At 34.4% G+C, this 21,622-nt stretch overlaps 1 protein-coding gene across 7 annotated transcripts in view; it reads right to left on the bottom strand.

The window, feature by feature from the left end:
• Positions 1–1,737: 1,737 nt before the first annotated feature.
• The window catches only part of LOC111051593, a 57,481-nt gene continuing 37,596 nt past the window's right edge, over positions 1,738–21,622 (bottom strand). For 5 of the 7 annotated variants that reach the window (XM_039442518.1, XM_039442513.1, XM_039442512.1 and 2 more), the window contains 11 exons: positions 20,362–20,500; positions 18,577–18,751; positions 16,238–16,363; positions 10,366–10,475; positions 7,918–8,015; positions 6,544–6,729; positions 6,043–6,180; positions 5,305–5,603; positions 4,547–4,636; positions 2,820–2,941; positions 1,790–2,050 (listed from right to left, as the gene is read on the bottom strand). In XM_039442518.1, the coding sequence (XP_039298452.1) occupies positions 1,927–2,050; positions 2,820–2,941; positions 4,547–4,636; positions 5,305–5,603; positions 6,043–6,180; positions 6,544–6,729; positions 7,918–8,015; positions 10,366–10,475; positions 16,238–16,363; positions 18,577–18,751; positions 20,362–20,500 (1,607 nt within the window). In that variant the 3' untranslated portion in view covers positions 1,790–1,926. Of the gene's footprint in view, positions 2,051–2,819; positions 2,942–4,546; positions 4,637–5,304; positions 5,604–6,042; positions 6,181–6,543; positions 6,730–7,917; positions 8,016–10,365; positions 10,476–16,237; positions 16,364–18,576; positions 18,752–20,361; positions 20,501–21,622 lie in introns of all 7 variants that reach the window. The other 2 variants (XM_039442517.1, XM_039442515.1) reach the window with 2 other exon arrangements.

The following is a 21,622-nucleotide window of genomic DNA, read 5'->3' as shown; positions in this document are numbered from 1 at the left end:
CATTTTCACTCTACTTGGGCTATGATATAAAGTCAGCTGACTTTATCATGAATCTCTACTCTCTCTCATGAATCTGAAAATTTGTATGATAGCTAAAAAATAAACCTTTACAATAGGTACCTACTGTGTATAGTGAAATTCATGTTATAATGACAGTGCTGGAGAAAGATAGTAGAACAGCGATTCTCTGCCTCGCCACTGCCTTCTGATACCGGTATTTCTGATGTAATATCAACTGTTCATTCTTGTTTAAAATAATGTACTTTACTTGTCAAGAAAATATGGTTTTCAATTATCAAATAATAATAAATGTTCATAATTTAGATTAAATATTCTGTTGATTAATATTATATTTCAACATTGTTTAAAAACGATCTGGCAACATTGCAGAACTAGAAAAGGAAAGCGCTACATGCTTTGTCGAATGATCGTCAAGGATACCGTAGCAATCTTAATGTTAATCAAATACTGCCATTATAACGTGGACCTCACTTTAGTTTTGGTGCTATAATCCGTACCGATTTTAATAAATCACTTCGATTTTAGGGATGGTTTCAGTGAAAATCTCCCACTGAGGATCCAGTAAATTTCAGGTTTGACCTCAGCAGTGTCTTTTAGCACATACAAAAATACCATAAAACTTTGCATTTTCGTATGAATCGAGCTGAAATGCGGCAGAGACCGGTTATTCTCCCTTTGGAGAATCACGTGAAGCAGAATCCTCAGTTCCAATTACAAATAATAGAATACACATACCGTACAAGACATAGAACTTAAGCAATTTGTACATGCTTTCTATATGGTACCATTTTATCATTTCATATCCAAAATTTCTATCAAGCCAATAGGATACTTTGAAGGAATTGTAGTTTTGTTTAATTATTATTGCTCCAGTGCTTCAATAAACGTTCTAGAGAGCTTTGGCGTTATCAACTCCCTTTTAATTCTCAGAATGTGAATGATACATGCATAATAATCATATAGCATGTATTAGAAACAAGAAATAATAATAATGATATAGGTGTGACATTATTGTTGGTGGAGAGTCCTTACAGGAAGGTCCCACCTAACCTGAATAAGGAACAGTGTATAGGTGCGTAGACTATATGTGCCGTCAATGGGGAATGGGCATCGCGACTGTTATACTTCAGCCGGGACCGATTCGGGAACGAGTAATATCAGAAAAAGCACAAGCTGTAGGTGAGTGCGGACTGATATCACTGTCGCACGCAACTCGCTTGCTGAAAACTTTCTTTGCAGGATATATACTACCGCTTCAGAGCACTAAATGACACCAGTATAAAGTTTTAGTGCAATAGTGCTTAAGCTTTCCATAACTAAAACAACAAAGTTACCAGAGGTGAGCGCCGCGAAGTTATTGGAATTTCCGCAATAGAATACTTGCATTTTTTCAACGAGTTTCATCAACTAAGATTGCTAATAATTTTTTTAAAATTATTCAACTAGAATCTCAAGTTGATCAATAGTCTAAAATGCATAAAAAATATTGTTCTTTGTGAGACTTTTTCTTTCAGAGCATAGTAAAGGTTATGAAGATGATATTGTGGTTTCAATCCATATTGAATGGAAACACTCCAAGTAGTCACAACCAAAATAATATAATAAATTTGTAGTTGAAGCATTGAAATAATATATAAGTTTAATGGACCAAGTATCAAAAAGATTTTTCCTCAGAAAATGAGTTTTTTATAGGAAACAGGTAAATCAATTAAGAAATATTATCAAACGTTTTATTAAATTGAATATCAAGATAGAAAAATTAAACAAAATCTTAACCAATTTATTTATCTACATCTTTTTAAATAGTCAATTCCTTAAAGTTGAAAAGTCAAGTTAAATTGATTGTCAAGAATTAGTGTTGGGAATAAAATTCTCAGGCTAATTCTTGATTGGAAGCGGTGAGAATCAACCCGTCTTTTGACTGTCGACGTCGATAGCTACTAGACGGTACTTCCCAGTTTGGTGAAGTTTATGACGAATACTCTGACCGTTTTCATCCTTCAAATCAACCTCCACATAGTCTTCATTTCTAAAAAAATAAAAACATTTTATTAATATTCAAATGTTATAAATGAGTTGTAGACTGAAACAATCAGTGAAGCAAGAACATTGAACTGAAACTTATTTCTCTGAAAAAGGAGAAGCTTCCCTTGTTCTTGTAACCAACAACCAAAATCGTTAATGAAATCCAAATATAATTTATATTTGAAAAAATGACCAAACAAAACTTATTCTCTGTCAATAAGTTTCTAACAGCATACAGTATTTTCATTATAATAAATGACTATGCTATTGAATACAATTTGATATACGAAAAAAAGGAATGATTAAATCATACATAATACGAAACCTTTGTTATCATAAAATCACTAATAGGAAGGGAAAAATGAGCAGAAAAAGGAATTGAACACAATGAAAATATTTCTTTAAAAATGAAGTAGTTATCATTCCTCACTGTTTCCATAAATTGAAAATATTTCTTTAAAAATGAAGTAGTTATCATTCCTCACTGTTTCCGTTAATTGAACTATTTCTTTAAAAATGAAGTAGTTATCATATCTGGTTAATGAATCTACAAACCAATCCAAATTTAAAGTACCTACTAATAAAATGTCGCCTAAATTTATGAGGTTTGATGCACTTAAAGCTATAAGTTACACTAGTGAGACATTGGCACAGGTTTATTCAAGCAATTTCAAATATGAAATTCTGGTGGTAGAAGCTTACAAGTAATTCTCAAGAGTAATAATGTTGGACGTTACTAAGAAGAAATTACGTTTAGAAGAAACGCTTCGTACCTTTTGGTAACTGTTCCAAAAATAATTTTGTGTTCCCATTGGGAAATGATTGATGTCGGTGACTCATTAGGTCCCCATTGCTCCTTTAACTCTTCTACTCCTGCTATACAAAATTGAGTAGCCTGGAAAATAGAGTTCACGACATTTACATATCAAAATTTTCAAATATTTTACATTTAATTGTTGATAATTTGAAGCTATCACGAGAAAAAAGTAATCAATAATTGAACGTAAGACTTGATCTCGGGTATAGCTTGATTTGAAATAATTGAAATTAAGGAGGTAATAGAGGCTCCCTTGCCAAGGGGACATAAATTGCTTCTTGGGGGGATTTGAATGGCCATGTTGATATTAGATGGGAGGGGGAGGAACGGGTGTTAGGAGGACAGAGTTATGGGGTGAAAATGAAGGTTTGCAGCGACAATGCACTGGCTTTCGATTTGTCAATAGTCAATACTTTCTTTCAAAAAAGGGGAAGATCAGCTCATAACCTATGATTTATTGTGGGACCTCATGGCGAAAATAGTGATTGAGAGAAGAGACTGAGACAGGAGATGGTGATTGGTGAGTAGCAGTTTGACTTTATGCCTAGAAGAGGAACCACAGATGCGATATTTGCGCTTAGGCAGCTGGTGGAGAAGGCAAGAGAGACACGGTCTGAGCTGCACTTGGCCTTTGTGGACTTGGAGAAGGCCTATGATAGGGGGTCCAGGCAGGAGCTGAGATGGAGTAAGAGGGAAAGGTTTGTCCCTGAAAAATATATTCGTCTGGTGAGGGAAATATTAAGAGGAGCCATCACACACGTAAGAACAAGTTTGGGAAAAACTGATGAGTTCCAAGTACAAGTCAGTCTTCAACAAGGCTCAGCACTCAGTCCATACTTGTTTTACTTAATTATTGATGTCATAGGATCTGAGGTTGAGAGGCCAGTGCCAAGGTGCATGCAGTTTGCAGATGACATTGTACTCTGCGAAACGACTAGAAACCAGTTGAACGGGATATTGGAAAGCTGGAGAAAAGCGCTTGAGGAAAGAGGCATAACAGAGTACATGGCATTGGGGAACGATGAGGAACTGACCGTAGGACTAGATGGAAGCCAACTCAAATCAACGATGAGCTTCAAGTATCTGGGCTCACGTTTGCAAAGGGACAGTGAACTGGATGCGGAAATACAGCATAGACTGAATTGCGCGGATGGTTCAACTGGAGATGGACAAGTAGTGTGCTCTGCGATAAGAGAGTGAACTGTAAGGTGAATGCCTCTTTCAAAGAGGCTAGAGAAGAAAATGGAAGTGACTGAAATGAGAATAGAATGCTGAGATGGAAGTGAGGGGTCACGATTCGTAATGAGGTGATTAGAGGTACAGTTGGGGTGGGACCCTTGGGTAGGAAGATGCAGGAGGCCAGGATGAGGTGATTTGGACGTGAGGAGGATTATGTGGCACGGAGGGTGCAGGATTTGAATCTGGGTGGGACGAGAGGGCGAGGAAGGCCAAGGATGAGGTGGAGAGGCTGATTCGCGGGAGAGGGGTTGGCGACGCGGGGAGGAGAAGGACAGGATTTTGTGGAGGAGACGGCTGAAGGAGGGAAACGCCGACCCCAATTGATTGGGATAAGGCTTAGTCAAAGAAGAAGAAATTAGCGGTGTAATTGGGATATACAATATGAGCCGTTATGCTTGTCAAGAAATACTTGAAATTTTCATTTTTTATGAATTTAAATCAAACCTGTGGAGGAAGATGTAGAAATCTGGGTTCCATACGACGCAAATCACTGAGAGGAATTCTATTTGTCTCCCCGAAATCAATTAGGAATACCTGAAAATCAAACATTTTTATTTCATTACACATAAAAATCATTACGATTTTTTTTAAAGAATCACTTGAACCCTTTTATTTAATTGATAACACGACCAGTTTCACCCATTATCAGGTGCCAAACTTTTTTTTGAAAAATTTCAAAGAAAACTAAATGGTACTAGAGAAATTCAATAGAATACATAAAATTACACATATGATGGCATACGTATGAGAAGAGTTTCCAAACATACTTGCCTTCTCAATACTCATCATAGATAACTTAATCGCAACACATAATGAAATACACTTAGAAGATACGGTCATGTACTGAAATATTAAGCTATAAAAATATTAATTTCAACTAGAGAGATTTTAATAGAACAGCTGAAAGAAGAACCTCAGCTGCATTTCTGAAAATTATTCTGCGAAATTTTCTCAGTCAAGAAAATAGTATATTATCCTAAAAGGATTACAGGTGATAGAAGGCAGCAATTTACGTCTTCGTGGGGTGAAAATTGCATCAAAATAACGCCACTCTCAGGCAATCGGCACAGTGAAATTTTGATGATGAGAAAATCATAATTACCATATGAGACTACAGATTGATTAACAAGGCAACTGACAAAAGGTCAGACTTGTTAAAAGTAGTTATAAAAATAACAATAAATGAAATACACTAGACTTACATCACACGATTTTTCGCCAAACCGTTGTACGTCACGCACTTTGGCTCGTAACCAAACAAATCTTCCAACTTTGGAAATTTTTTTTGCAATCACCAATTCACCAATCAGTGGAAATACGTTGAGATGCTGGTAGTGGCGAATGTTGTACGGCTCATTCAATGCTGTCATTAATGTGTGCAACGTTTCTTTACAAGATTCACCTTCATCATCTTCACCACCAGAATACTCAACAGATTCGTAGTCTATTTGCATATACGTGACATATGATCTACGAACAATTTTCCGGTTCTTTTCAGCATCTGATTAGAAAACAAAACAATTTATCACAACAATAAATTATATTATAATTATTTTTTTTCATTTCGGATGATGCCCACATGAGCTATTAGCTTGTGCGTGCGTGGGTAATCAAAAGTGCATGAGTGATTTGATGAGATGATCAAATGAGCCCACGACCAGGTAGCGCTAGCAGACTGAAGGATGCAACGCTCAGCTATCCTGGCCAGCAAAGACTGGTTATTGCAAGTATAACTAGACAACATTAATATAACTAGTACAACATATAACTAACATAACCTGGCTAATAAAGAATGATTCAACTTGAGAGGCAAATATGCAGATTATGATATATAAATTGAGCTTCTAGACAAGAACATCAATTAAACTGTAATGTATGTACGGAATTTCAAATAAATTAGTACATCTTCTGAGTTTTTATAAAAATGAGAAAAACCTTACCATTGATAAACTCCCAATGCCCATAGAACCGTGTAGGTGATAGACATCCGTTTTGTAGGACTTTGATCTTTATAATGCGTCCCTCCCCTGGCAATTTTCGTCGTGTGTAAGTTTCAGTCTTGACAACTGCAGATACATCTGGAACAAATTAATATTCATTGAGACTTCTCACTTTATTCAATGCCACATTCACTGATCCTATTCTAGTGTCACATTACATGTGATGATTATATCTTGCAAACCTATCGACTCAGTAATGTCATGTTCTATTTCTAGAATTGAACTATAAAACTATTATAAAATAATATAAAGCTATTATATAATACTGTAATGCTATTATAAAATGCGGGAACTACTAAAAAACTGCACTTGGATATCTAATTTCCTGAAAATATCCAAATTATTTATATCATACGTTTGTACTGACCGACTAAGTTTATTTAAGATGAATCAAGAGTTTAGAAATAATTACCAATATGATGAAAATAATATGATATTTACCTTTACCCATGAGTTTATGTATTTGTCGACATCCTAACTTCGGACAACGACCAGTCTCTCTGTAAAAGCTACAGATTGTCTTCTCGTCCATGGGAATGCATCCAGAGGTTGCCATCAACTTTTTGTCATTAAAATGGTCCAGTCTGTTAGTTTCAGCAAAGTAGTTGCTTGCCGTGGGGTTCCACTCTGAAATAAATTCAATTTACGAGCTGATTATATATTCTTTGTCCCATGAGAGCCTGACTTATTTGAGAGGGTCTCAGTACATCACCTGCCTATTTTGGCCATTTCGTGAGATACTGAAACAAGTGGCAAGTTGAGCCACTCAGTTCGTCGAATCTCACGGCAAAACAACATAACATAAAAGGTAATCTTGAATTATGTTTCAAAGGAAAAGGGAAGGTTAAGGGGTTCGGGCTTTCTTTTGAATGACAATATTCTGATATTATTCGAGAAATATTAAAAATATCATTCGAATATATTATTATGTATAGAGTGTAAGAATGAATTTTGGCCCCTTTTGATCACAAAAACTGTTATTTGATGTGAATGGGCAGTGCAGCGTCTTGATTAACAGAATGACAATGTTGATGGAACTAGTCATTATATAGTTATAAAGACAAAACAACAATACAGCCAACATAAGCAAAAATATACCTATATTGTCGACAATAATTGACCTACACCCTTACACCTACATCAAATATCTATTTTGATTTATTCAGAATGTAAGTTACAGGGACGTGAGAGTAATCACTTCATAGAATAATTACAGCATGTAGAATCTACTCGAATTCTACTAAAATTGTCCTAAATATGACGTAAAATGACAAATTATTATAATGAAAACACTCGGATGTTGTCAGAAATATCATCAATTTTCTAAGAAACACATAATTTTCTAAGAAACATCCCAGTGTTTTCATTATGGATGGATATCAAAACAACATCATATATCACCAACATCAGTATCTGAAGACAAATTAATATTAATCCATCTACAATTGGCACGGTAGAACGGTCTTCACGGAAGTCTACATGAATACAGGGTCACTTTTTAGAAATAGTGAGTTTAAGTAAAAACGTCTGATTTACCCAAGTACAATTGCAACATCTTTAGTGACACAATAGGCTACAAATTATTGTAACTATATACATGAAATATCATTTATATTTACAATATTTAATAATTTTTTGAACAACAACATTAAAATAAAAAAGAATTGAATGTTATTAATGTATACAAAAACACAATAATTTTTTCTTATTCAAGAAAAACATGTGAAATAACATTGATGGCTAACATTTATTTACTTTTGGTACCAAATTGGCAACCGTTGGTACTATTCACTGGCAAGCAGTTTGCCTACTTACTATTTTGTTCTCTGGAGAGGGCTTTCATGCCTATATATTTGATTATTTTGTCGTTTATTGATTCATCATGAATTTTGACAACAACCTCCAACGAATTCCTGAAATGGATAAACAATTAATATGTAGTATGAGTTGATTCAAGTAGAGGCAGGTTACATTTATTAGGAGAAAACAATTAATTTAGATTGTTACATGAATCACATCTTGATAGAAAAGTATCCTTTGCAAGTTGGAAGAAAATCAGCCGGAAAACAGCCAAATGCTGATACAGTACTAATATAAAATTGACATGGAGGGGAAAATAGCAACGTAGCAAAAACATGACCGGAATAAACCAGGGATCGCATTTTTGGTAATTCACTCAAAGCTGCCACAATTGGTTGGATGGAAAGAGTGGATTTTATGTTTAGTTTCGTTTCTCAACTAACATTCTCTTTGAGGAGAGTGCGGTCCTGACTGTAAGATAGCTCTTCATTAAAAACATTTCAACACATTTATTGTCAAACATGAACATTCTTGGGCCCATTACACATATGCATCAAACGCGGCCGTATGCTATAAAAACTGGTATTACAGCTATACCCCTCCAGAGATCTCTTATACAAACCAATTCCTTCTATATTTCACATGTTCTGTATCGTAACTTGGCTCGTCACTTCCCACATCAGATAGTATTTCAGGAGGTCTCTAAATCCTCATTTAAATTGAAATTGAAGACATTTTAATACAGCTGAGAATGGACAATGCAGAAAACATCATCACAACAAATTATAATACCCATCTTGATCGATAAATTAACTGGTGATGATAACCTCTATACTGGTCATGGAATCTGTATGCACCATTACACTAATAATTAATACTTTTTTCGAGATATCCAATAATTCACTGAATGCAATTATAACTATATTCAATAAGATTCTTTATGCATCAAAATTAGTGTTTCATTTCTCTCTGTAAAATTTGTAATTTGCAACTCTGGTTTGCGCACAGGCATTAATTTTTTCCCATGCAGACCGTTTTCTAAGAATTTCATTTGGCTTTTGTATTCATGAAGTTGTTTTGTATTGAAACTGAGATTTTTACTTTGTAGATTGCATTTTTTAAAAATAAATATATTTTTGTCTGTCTGTCTATGATGTATCGTTCCTCATCATTTTCTCTATCTGCTTTTACTCTTTCCAACAAACCCTTAGTAAACTCTTCATCACAGCCTTCTGATTCTGTAATCAATGTACATAATTGTAACACCCTCGGGTTAATAGGCAGATCAATATTCAACTCTCCAGCTATTTTCAGCAAGTCACATTTCTTCGACCTTCCTAAATATGACATTTTCCACACAAAACTTCAGATCTCTGCGGCGATAAATTACTTTCATCTCGTTTAACTCAATCCCTTGAATTTAATTTCAATCACTTGAATTCAATCTCAATCTCGGATGAGTCCCCAAAATATAGGAAATCTTATTATCCTAAAATAAGATCTTCCATCACACTTCAATAGACTTCTATTCATTTCTTAACAACTTACACTTTTCAAATCAATTTATACATTTGAGTTAATTCCAGAAACTAAATGCTGATTTTTGTCAAATTTGTTATTTTAATGAATAATATTTTAAACACATGATAATAAAATAATATGTGTTACGTTATTCACCATATTAGAAGTTCTAACACTGGATAATAGCTTGCAAAATAAAATATTTCCTACAGTATTGAGCCCTGCAACCCTAGATTAGTCTTAGGCTGGCCACGACAAGACATGCATGATGAACATGTGTTTACACACATGTCGTCATACATTGATGTCTCACCAAAAAGGCTTGAAGTTGTCTCTGAAAATGATCTCATCACTAAGAGAAAACACTATACTAATTACGTGAAACCAAGAGAAAATGTAAAAAATTAATGTGAAATTGCATGTATCAAATCGAAATAGTGTTCTATTAACGGGTTTCATTAAATGAGCTGTCGGAAATGATAGGAATTCCTCCTCAAATTTTGAATTGTTATAGTTTTATAGAGAATTTAATGCTGAACTTTTTGGTGTGGCTCACGACTATGTAGTGTTGGCTGTGATTGCTTAAAGTAGGGCATTTTTACGTTGAGAGGTCTACGGTGACGTCACATAGCCGGCTGTGTTCTCCACATGTGTTATGGAATCGAGACAACCCCCTGTATACTATCCTTAGATTTACCTCTCATGAGTTTCAAAGTTGAAGAGATTCGCTGAATGAACTTTTTATCACTACTGTAATATCAGGGTTGATATTTTTCATACAGACCTGCGGTTTAATTGGGAAATTTCGTAAGTCGCAATTTCTAACAATTTGGCAACGCTGATATTTCGTCGGCTGGAGGGCCATGTCTCAACCAACTCTCAATTCAGACTATAATATATGCCTATAAAGGATTACAATAAAATTATCATGAAGTTACTTACCTATTGGAATTGTTGACAACAGTCATTTTCAGTGGTTCTTTGGTTATAAGAAGAGATGTCAAGTAGTTGGCAACATCTTCTGAATCGATCTTATCCTCAATCTTTGGTACCTATGGAATTGATAGATTTATGACAATATCTTCAAACATGTATCTGAATAAATTAATAAATAATAATAGAAATGCAACATACACATTGTTTCCTTCAAAGAACAATGCACCTGTGCAATGGCTTAAAACCGATTCTTGATCCATTCAGTGATCATTTTCGCAAATTATGAAAACATAAAATGAAATTGTCACACTTTTATTATTGTATAATACTAAAATATGAACAGAACCTGGGTGTGGCTTTACCAGCCACATCTTCAGCTGTTTGTTTACAAAGGCTGAAGATGTGGCTGGCAAAGCCACGAAACCAGGTCATGTTTATATTTTTAGTATAATAATAAAAGTTTTCATTACGGGAAAGTACCACATCACACACAACACAACTGTAAAGTACGCAAATTCTGTTTGAAATGTTTACAAAATATCCAATTTCAACTGTTATACATCATCTGGAAAACCATTAAAAATCTTCTTTGTTTAGCTTTTCTCTTATTTTTTTAATCAACTCTTTATCGGTTTTCTTAATTCATTTTAGTTTCAATTTTTAATATTAAATTCTTATTTCAGAAGAACAACATCTGAATCATACTTTTGAGGTGAATGAGGTTTGTTTTGTCGTGAGCTGAAAATGTAATGAAAGAAAATAATACATCTCAAAGAAGTTTACAGCTCAACGCTTCAACCCAGAGGGCAAAATTTAGACAGTGTATAATTAATTTCTTAAGAAATTGCAGTTCTTAAGAAAAATATTAATATGAGAAATTGAGAATTCTAGTGAGGTCCACGTTATAATGGCAGTGCAGAAAGATAGGAGAACAGCTTTGCAGGTTCTCTGCCTTGCTACTGCCTTATACCGGTATATCTGATATAATATTAACTGTTCATTCTTGTTTATGAATTATTGTATTCGATTCATCAAGAAAATATGGTTTTCAATGATTAAATAATAAATGTTCATAATTTAGATTACATATTATGTTAATTAATTACATATTTCTAGATTGTTAAGACAATCTGGCAACGTTGCAGAGGTAGAAAAGGATAACGCTATCTGCTTTGTCGAATGATAAACAATAATAGCAATTTTAATGTTAATGTAGTAGTAGTAGTAAATCAACCTTTATTGACAAAATTATAGTAAACAATACAATTTATTACACAATAAATTGAATTATATTTGATATTATTAGGTTGGTGACTGGCATAACCTTTGAAGTTGTCTGTCAGGAGTCGGTTATATCCTAGTAATTGAATTCCCGTATCATATCATTTGTTAAATTCAAAGCCGCCATCAGAAATGCCGTCAAATCATCCGATCCCTTCCCGTTCAGCCATTCGACTACCTCAACCGCGGAGAGTCTGCACCTTCCAAGCCATGCTATTCGCACATCCGCAAATATCGGACAAACCCCCACAAAATGAAGCATGTCCTCTTTCTCCACCAAATTGCATAAGGAACATAACCACTGTCTCTCCTCTCTTCCACGCCCAAAGTTGAGATAGAAGAATGAACCTCTGGCTTTAAGAATCAAACTTATCTTTTTTCTATCGTAGCCCGAGTTTGGATAAGATTTGACATCACTCCCCTGCTCCAACTGTTTATACAGTGGATGAAATTCTGCTTCATTAGCTCCCCTTAAGGTGCGTACAGACTTTCGCTCTGCTCCGCAATCGAACGTAATTCGAGCAGAGCGATTGATGATCGAGCAAGAGTGGAACGCGAGAAGAGCGTGTAACAGAGGTCGAGCTTGGCAAGCTCCTAGGTCGAACTAACCAATAGTTTCGCATGCGTGGTCAACGTGTTTGTTTGTAATGTTTGTTAATAGTTACGATCTCTGTGTTAGCAAATAAAATTATCAAAATTAATAATCAATCATTAAATTGAATAATATAGTTATAAAAGCATTTATAATAATAGGTACCGGCATATTAGCATTTAGAAGAAAGAAGCCGAACTCCCAATCAAGTTTTTCACCTTTTGAAACAATGACAGACATTACCTTTTATAATAAAATATTAAAATAAATTAAATAATCATAGTATTCATTATAAATTTATTGACCGAGCGAAGTGAGGTCTAAGATTCAAGTCGACGGTTTGGCATTTCTCTTAATGTTTAAATTTTTAAATGCTTATATGTTGCGCATTTACGGCGAAACGCGGTAATAGATGTTCATGAAATTTGACAGGTATGTTCCTTTTTAAATTGCGCGTCGACCTATATACAAGGTTTTTGGAAAATTTGCATTTCAAGGATAATATAAAAGGAAAAAGGAGCCTCCTTCATATGCCAATATTAGAGTAAAAATCAGACTATAGAATTATTAATCATAAATCAGCTGTCGAGTTGATTATAAATCGCATGCCATGACGCATGCAATTCAATATCTCAATGTAACTTTGTAAAAAATCAGCAGCTGTGTAGACTATAAATTGCATGCCTCATTGAATGAAATTTTTATGCACTATTAAGTAGGATGACTTAAAATTAAAAATTATAAATTGCATGCCTCATTGAATGAAATTTTTATGCACTATTAAGTCATCCTACTTAATAGTGCATAAAAATTTCATTCAATGAGGCATGCAATTTATAGTCTACACAGCTGCTGATTTTTTACAAAGTTACATTGAGATATTGAATTGCATGCGTCATGGCATGCGATTTATAATCAACTCGACAGCTGATTTATGATTAATAATTCTATAGTCTGATACAAAGAGCTCAATAACAGCTTGTCTGGGCGCCTATAGATGTCTTCTGGTTTTCTCGCGCTAAATTCCGGGACGCATTATAATTGTGATAATTAAATTTTGTGTAAGCATGATCTGATCAAATAAATAGTGGGTGTATCAGTGTGGATGTGGTTTGGGACGTCGTTCAGTTATAAATGCTATTTATTCTATTGATAAAATTTTTGTTCATTATTTGCTATTATATTCTTTAATTTTTATAAGTTTTGGAATTTTGAATTCTCAATTTGTTTTATTTTCACTTTTTTCATAAGTATTTGAAATCTTTGTACTTTTCATTTTTAAATTAGGTGGTATTTTTGTTGTTTGTATTATTTATTATTGCATAAGTTCGTATTATTTTATCATTATTTTTCTTTTTTCATTTGTATCGGTACAATTTTTGTTGTTAAGGAGACATATTTGGGGAAACCCGTTGTCTCCATTGTGAATAAATAAATAGATAAATGAACTATTGATTGCGTGCAATAACATTGTATTGTCTCTCGAACTTTCTCTGCTTTGAACTTGGGCTGTCCTGTTGCCGGTATGTCTTGAAGAAGATTAGCTTTTCATGTTAGCATTTTTGATACACCAACAGCCATTAGCCGTTTTCACACCGATATGTCGCCGACACGAGATATCGGACAGGATACAGACAGGATTTACTCTGATGGACAGTATAAGAGGAGGCTGCGGTTTATAACTACGCGAGGTCTACTGTTCACAGAACTAGTAGTTATATAAACATAATGTATTATTAGGCTACCCAGCAATCCCCTGGTCAGAACATTTTATTTAGTTTTGTCACCCGATCAGCTGGATTGAACGTTTCACATTTGTGAGGTTAGGCTGTAGTGAAGTCAACAATAAGAAAAGAGCGGATCGATCATCCTTCGAACCTCAATCGAACCCTTGCGTAACATCTCGCGTAACGTTCATGATTGGAGCGATTGCGGAGCGAGTGCGGAGCGAGTGCGGAGCGTGTTGGAGGCGCGTATATCTGTACACACCTTTACCCATTCAACTCTCATTTTCTCTTTCATTCCCTCGTACATGGACATGAAATCATTTCTCCTTTCAGTCCTATCAGTCAGTCACAAGGTAGTCATCTCACAAGGTTACAGTCCAATTACTCGTCCCATCTCATCTACTCTCTACACCAAAAACTCTTTCTTCTTAATACCTTTTCTGCTAACTCTCTAAGTAGTCTCATAACTCTGAACAGATTAAAGTTTTTCAACAAAAAAGTCGTTGCAAAGTCTCTAGCATGTCGTAGCTCTTATAACCCTAAACCTGTGCTCCATATGTTGCCACTGTTCTCATCACCGCCCCATACACTCTCCACTTCACATTCATATCGATGTCATTTCGAACAATAACATCTTTCCATACTCCATTTATTCCAAACTTGGCAAGAGAAGTTCGTTCTTTGACATGCTCGACAAAGGATAATTTGGATGTTAATATGACGCCTGAATATTTGACCACTTCTACATTAACAAACAGTGAGAAGAGCAATGGTGATAGCAAGCAACCCTGTTTTAATCCACAGGTAGTCTTGAAAAACTGTGACACTCTATCCTTACACAAATACTAGCCGTTGTGTCCGTGTACAAACTAGAAATAATTTTTACAAACTGGTCTGACAGCCCTATTGCGTACAGTTTATGGATTAGCGTTAGTCTATCTACTTTATCATAGGCGGCTTTCAAATCGACAAAAAAACAATATATATTTTTCCCTCTTCCCCTTATTTTCATATTAATTATACGAACTAGGTTGAAAATGTTGTCGACCGTGGAATATCCTTTTCTAAAGCCTGTCTGATATTCGCATTTTTCTAGCCTTCCAAGCAGTACCCCAGCAAACCATTTGGCGAAGGAATTAACAAAAGAAATCCCTCTATAATTTTCCACATTTGATACGTCTCCTTTCTTAAATATTGGAGAAATGGCCGTTTCCCTAAAACATCTGCTCTGAAGTGCATGGTTGAACAATGATAAGACGGTATTGAGCAATTCCTCTGGAGCTTTCTTAAAGAATTCTATCGGTATCCCATCTGTTCCAGGGGCTTTTCCATCCTTTCCCCTCAGCAATGCTTCTTTCAACTCATTCATATTTATCACTGCATCTAGAATCTCGATCCTATTAATAGGCACCACATGCATATCAATATCTCAGAGGTAAACTGTCGCTCAAAAAATCTACTCCACTGTTCCGGGGTTATAGAGCTAGTTGATAACCTTTTCGACTTTTTAAACCAGCCTACCGTCTCCCAAAAATTCTTGGATTCTCTTACATTAGCTAATTTGATCCCTGCATCCTGATAATACTGTTTCCTTTTATTCTTACACAATGACTTATAGTTGTGTTTTACTTCTGAATTATTTCTTCTTAATAAATTTAACATTTTAAAGCATCGCACACGCGCTCTTTCGCACTCCCAATCATACCATACATGTCTAAATTTACCATCTCTTCTTGCACTCACACGCTGCCTCTCCTTGATTATTTCTTCAAGTGTTTGTTCTACATCACTTACATCACCCATATTCGATCCACCTAGGTAGCTTATTTCTAATTCGTTGTTTATACTGCGTCTCCATATTTCCAGCCCAGCCCAGCCCAGCTATATGTTGGTAGCGGTAACGAGTAATCCTCATTTTCATGTTACCCACTTTTACATACTTCTACTGTACTTAGATCGGAAAGTGGTCGGAGAATATTTCTTGTTTCACCTTGAAATCATTAACCTGTAATATTAACTCAACCATCGTTAAAAAGATCTGGCAACGTTGCAGAGGTAGAAAAGGATAGCGCTATCTGCTTTGTCGAATGATAAACAAGAATAGCAATTTTAATGTTAATCAAATACTGCCATTATAAAGTGGACCTCACTATAGTCAGCTACCAACCTTGAATTATCTTTTAGATTTTGGGAAATGGGAACAAATTTAGATGGGGAACGGTTTTACGTTGGGGAGAGGAGTACACTTTAATGTATTTATCAATGAAAATATACTAACGTTTTGAAGATGGCACAGTTTAGCCATTTTGTCGAGGAGAAAAAAGTGCTCATTCAAATTTCGTAAATCTTCGATCTTCCTGAATACTTTTACACCGAAATCCACGAGGTATACAAATGCTTCTTTCTGTAAAGAAATAATAAAACAATGAGATGAACAGTGAATTGATTGAAATGAGAAAATAACACTGGTTTGTAGGCGACCGACACATTGCCATGGCAGATTGGCACACATCAGTATTAGTGCAAGTGTCCAGTACCACAGTGAGAATTGCCATCAGTTCTAATTGCCATCAGACTATTCATACACTTTGCTCGGCTGGCAATAGCTCCATTAGAGCTCAATATTTTCACTGTAACGGGTCACTCATTCTGATAATGGCATGTGGCAATCTGCCTTCAATTACATTTTGAGCAAAGATTAAATTATTTAGATAAGACTAGCAGGTAACCTGTGCTCAGCAAGTTCAAAGCACAAATAGATTGAATTTAGTTGTATAGTTCCTTGCTGATAGTTCAAGTAAGAACAACACTGTAATCATTTACAATGGAATAACAATTTGAAGAGGCTTTCATCTTATGTAAACTTGACATCACAAATTGAATAAAATTAATTATTAAAATTATAGTTAATCAATCAACAGAGATAAAACTGGGCCTTTAACCACCCTCGGTAATCTCTATGCATAATTATTGCAAGTTGATCAGTTCAGTAGTTCAGACGTGTCATTAGTGTATTTTCTAGCCCGTACATGTATGAGCCAGTTCTTTTCTTCATTATATTATAGATATAAATATTGATTCAGCAAACTTATAAGAAGACAAAGTGAAACAGTGAGATTGGTTACACATGCATGTAATCAAATAAATCTTATTCTAGGTCAATCTCATTTTGTTTTCGTTCTTGCATTTTTACGAAGAATTTAAGATTAACTGCAATAATTACAGGCTACTCTGTAAGTAATAGGAACTATCAATGTGTGAAAAATTCAGCAATTTTGACTACGTAAGTCTAATTCAATTCAATTACAAGTTCAGTTTTGAAAAGTTATTTTTATAAAGTTAATATAGAAAAGATGAAAAACCCCAATGCCAATCGGAATATAAAGTGATTTCCACCTGAACGCAAAAAATATACAATAATATATTCAAGTAAGGAACGTAATTTACTTTGAAGCTTGCAAATTCATTGAGTTCAATGGTTATGGTTCAGGAGTGTCATTGGGTCGATTGAATAAAAACTAGAATCTAGTGACTGGCAACTTGCAATTTATTAGTTCTTGCTAGTGCAAAAACTCAGTTGAATAACCATTTGCTAGATCCAGGTAGATGCAACTAGGATTAATCACATGTTTCCGGAAAGTTCTTAGGGTAAGATCACATTGGGTGCACAACCGTTCAATGCATGTGGATTGAAATTGACGTAGCAACAGCTGCTAGACCTAGTATTTGCTTAAAGGTATGATCACATTGGACGAACGAATGTGCAAGTACACGTGAGATCATGCATGACCAAGCGCGCAGATAAGAAGCAAAATCTGGAAAGAGCCACATGAACACTCACACTTCACGCGTGCACTTGCTAGTAGCGTTAAGTGTGACCAGCTACAGGCAAGTCACAACGTGTTTCTGTGGCTCTTTCCAGATTTTGCTTCTCATCTGCGCGCTTGGTCATGCCTGATCTCTCGTGCACTTGCACATCCGTTCATTCAATGTGATCATACCTCTAAGCAAATACTAGGTCTAGCAGCTGTTGCTACGTCCGATTTTAATCGACATGAATTGAACGGTTGTTATAGCTAAGATTCGTAGTTCCACTTAGGCTTAGTTAGTGCTAGTCGACCTAAACCGAGTCTTGAAAATTACTTAAATTCATGAATCTCAATTAGGCCTATACTGATTACAAGAGCAACATTTGTATGAAAATAGCATAAGAGAATGGAATTTTCTTTTTTTCTTGATATTGTAATGTAAAATTATAAAATCTAATTATGTTATTAATATTACGATGTATATTAGTATCTTATGCTATCCAACATTCTAGAGATACACCATCCCTCATCACAAGCTTTGCTTAAAGAGGGATGCAACAATATTATTTAGAATATGATATTTTATATTCATTATTTTATAAAGAATTTGTATTTTATGTTTGTAAGTATGAATTGTATATTAATTTTTTGTTGACATTAATAAATTGAATTGAATTGAATTGAATTGAATTGACTTAGAATTAGCAATTGCTACTTTTTCAACCGACCCATTAAATACATAATTTAATTGAATATATAATATAAAATATAATTAACTAGTAATAACATAGTGAGAAATGGTTCTTACGCCTCTCAAATAGATGACTTCACCTCTATACCAGGTAGTGTGAGGAGCTGGGTGACCCACGCTGGGACGATCCACACACCAAATATATTTGCAGGCGCAATACTTTGATCTTGGGTTCATTCTCCAATCCACTGGGTTGCAATTTGAATAAAACCTTTCAAGTTCTACCTGCAGCCTGCAGAAGAGAAGAAATCATGTAAGAAGTTACTTTGTAGAAACCATATAACGCTAAACAATACTAAACTATCAACCAATTCAAGTTACAAATATTACCTTTCAATGTTAAATGTTTCTCCAATTTTTTCAAGTTGCTAGAAAAGGAGACTAAAGATTACTAGATGAGACATGACGTCTTTAGAAACTCAAGTCACAAGCACTATTTACAAGGCAGAAAAACTCTTCCCATTATACAAAAAATATATCTAGTGAAGACTATCCAAATAACAATCAAAAGAAACTGGTTTGAAGATACGGTAGCAATACGGTTTTATGGTTTATATAGAATGAAATTAGACTTTTGGTCCAGTGTCTCAGTTTGGAGCCTTATTATCTTATTCTCTCACATATCTGTGTACCATTGATATAAAATAAATGGCGGCACTGATTCCACCAAAATATTCAATTCAAAAGATTAATGTTTTACTGTACCCGCCACTTATTTCCGCGCATAGATATGTTGAACCTGGAGCATGAAGCCACTGTTATATAATATTGATAGTAGGTATAGAAACTGTGTATCTTCATTTTCAAGTAATAATCATTGTATTATGCATAAACAAATCAACGAGTTTTATTAATACTAAACAGTCTTAATCGACTATCCCCAAATACTGGACTAAACATAGTCTAGGGTGGTCCTTGCAAAGTTACTACTGTAGTGCTAATAGTTCAGTATCAGACTGAACGAGTCTATTGGTAAAATATTGATACTGAACGTGTTTGTCAGTAGCAACAGGCACCCGTGTAGATGCACTAATCTCCACTTATTGGTTCTAAGGGAACATTCATTTCATGGAAACTCTGTAAACCAATCAGAGGCTGATTAAACAATAAATAAATAGAATCAAATAATGATAATAACATCGATTAGTATCAATTTGGAGCATTAGTCGATTAATAGCATGTGATAAAAAGGAAACTTTGTTGTTGAGAGGTCCGAAATTCGTTAAATAGAGGTAAATAAGCAGCCAAAACTCTAGAATGTCATGGGACCAGGTAAAAATTCGTTATGTAGAGGATTTTGTTGAGAGGAGGTTCGTTATAGAGAGGTTCGACTGTACTTACGCTCGGTACTTCATTTGAAGTTTGGCAAAAATGTTGAAAATGAGATGAAAAATTAGTAGGGTTATCAGTGCTGCTCAAGTGAGTTAAGCACAGTACGAAGCAAAGAAAAAGGAAAAGCATTCTAATAGAGGAAACAAAACAGGGATGAGCGTGGGATAAGCACAGTACGAAGAAAAGAAAAAGGAAAAGCATTCTAATAGAGGAAACAAAACAGGGATGAGCGTGGGATAAGCACAGTACGAAGCAAAGAAAAAGGAAAAGCATTCTAATAGAGGAAACAAAACAGGGATGAGCGTGGGATAAGCACAGTACGAAGCAAAGAAAAAGGAAAAGCATTCTAATAGAGGAAACAAAACAGGGATGAGCGTGGGATAAGCACAGTACGAAGCAGAGAAAAAGGAAAAGCTTTCTAATAGAGGAAATAAAACAGGGATGAGCAATAATGTAAAGGTTTTTCAGATTTCAACTCGTGCAATCATCCAGCATTAAATTTCTACTTACACAGCTACTTTGGCATTGTTCTCATTGTCTAGTTGAACATAGAACTCATGAGGCGATACAACATATGTGCAAATTGCACGCAATTCTTCATTTGGACGTACATGCACTACAGGTGTTTTCAATTTGGAATTGAAAAGTACTGAAAAACATTGAGCAAGTATAGTTTTAGAAAATGATTGAATTGAATAAAAAAAAAATTAATAGAAAACAATTTGATTTTAAAAACACTTTTGAAGAAGAAAAAGCATTCATTTTTATGTCAGGTTTCTAGAACCCCTTATTAAACTTAATAGACCATTAAAGTTGAAAGCTCTAAATCATTATCAAGTTGAGGTAATTTCAATCATCATTCGCATTTTTATATCATATCGAATTACATGTGATCAATTTTAAATTTCAAATATTCTATCACTATTTTAAAAGCAAAGAAGGCTTTTCTTACTATACTTCTTCAATTAAGCTATAACTGAAATCGGTATTCGAAGACGGTTTAAAACTGTATTTTCTCAAAAAAATGTAATAGATTTGAATTAGAATTACAATGGCAAAGAAATCATATTTTGAAAGAAAAGTCCGCGCGATAACTGTTCTGCTTTTAGAATTTTTCGTCATTGACCACATTGTAATTGAAACACCCGGAGTGCTGTATACTATGTTTTCGTAGCTAACATCAAAATGTTCATTGCATTTCTTCGTTTTTATAATAATTATCATATATTTAATCAATATTTAAACATACAGGGATGGTGAAAATTATGGAAACAGCTTGATATTACTTTTACAAGGATAATTTGACAGTGGGTTTCATTGAGAATCCTGTTCGAATCTAAAAAAATATATATTTTCAGTCGCTTCAAAATTTTGGTCCGATATACTGAATAAAACTTCATTTTCTTTATTTCATACTTCAACTTTAATGATCCATTAACTGATAAGAATTTTATAAGAATTATAGAAACCAGAAATTATAATTACTACTTAACGTGATTTTTCTACTTCAAAAGTGTTTTTGAATCCATATCAAATTAATAAAGGAAAAGAATGGATACTTTTCAATGATTAATAACAGAATAAAAAAATATTTATAATAATATTAATTGTCTATGAATAAATAAATACTTGAACGATTTTTCAATAAATATTATTAGCATAAAAGTAAGGAGAGATAAAATAAAATTTTTGCAATACATATTCAGGCACTTTAGAACGAAAAGGAATTCAAACATAAAAACATAAATCAATTCATTATGTTGGTTGGGAT

This window comes from Nilaparvata lugens, chromosome X (assembly GCF_014356525.2).
Source record: "Nilaparvata lugens isolate BPH chromosome X, ASM1435652v1, whole genome shotgun sequence".
NCBI lineage: Eukaryota > Metazoa > Arthropoda > Insecta > Hemiptera > Delphacidae > Nilaparvata > Nilaparvata lugens.
Note: the sequence above shows the minus strand (reverse complement) of the source record. Positions and strands in the feature narration are given on the sequence as shown.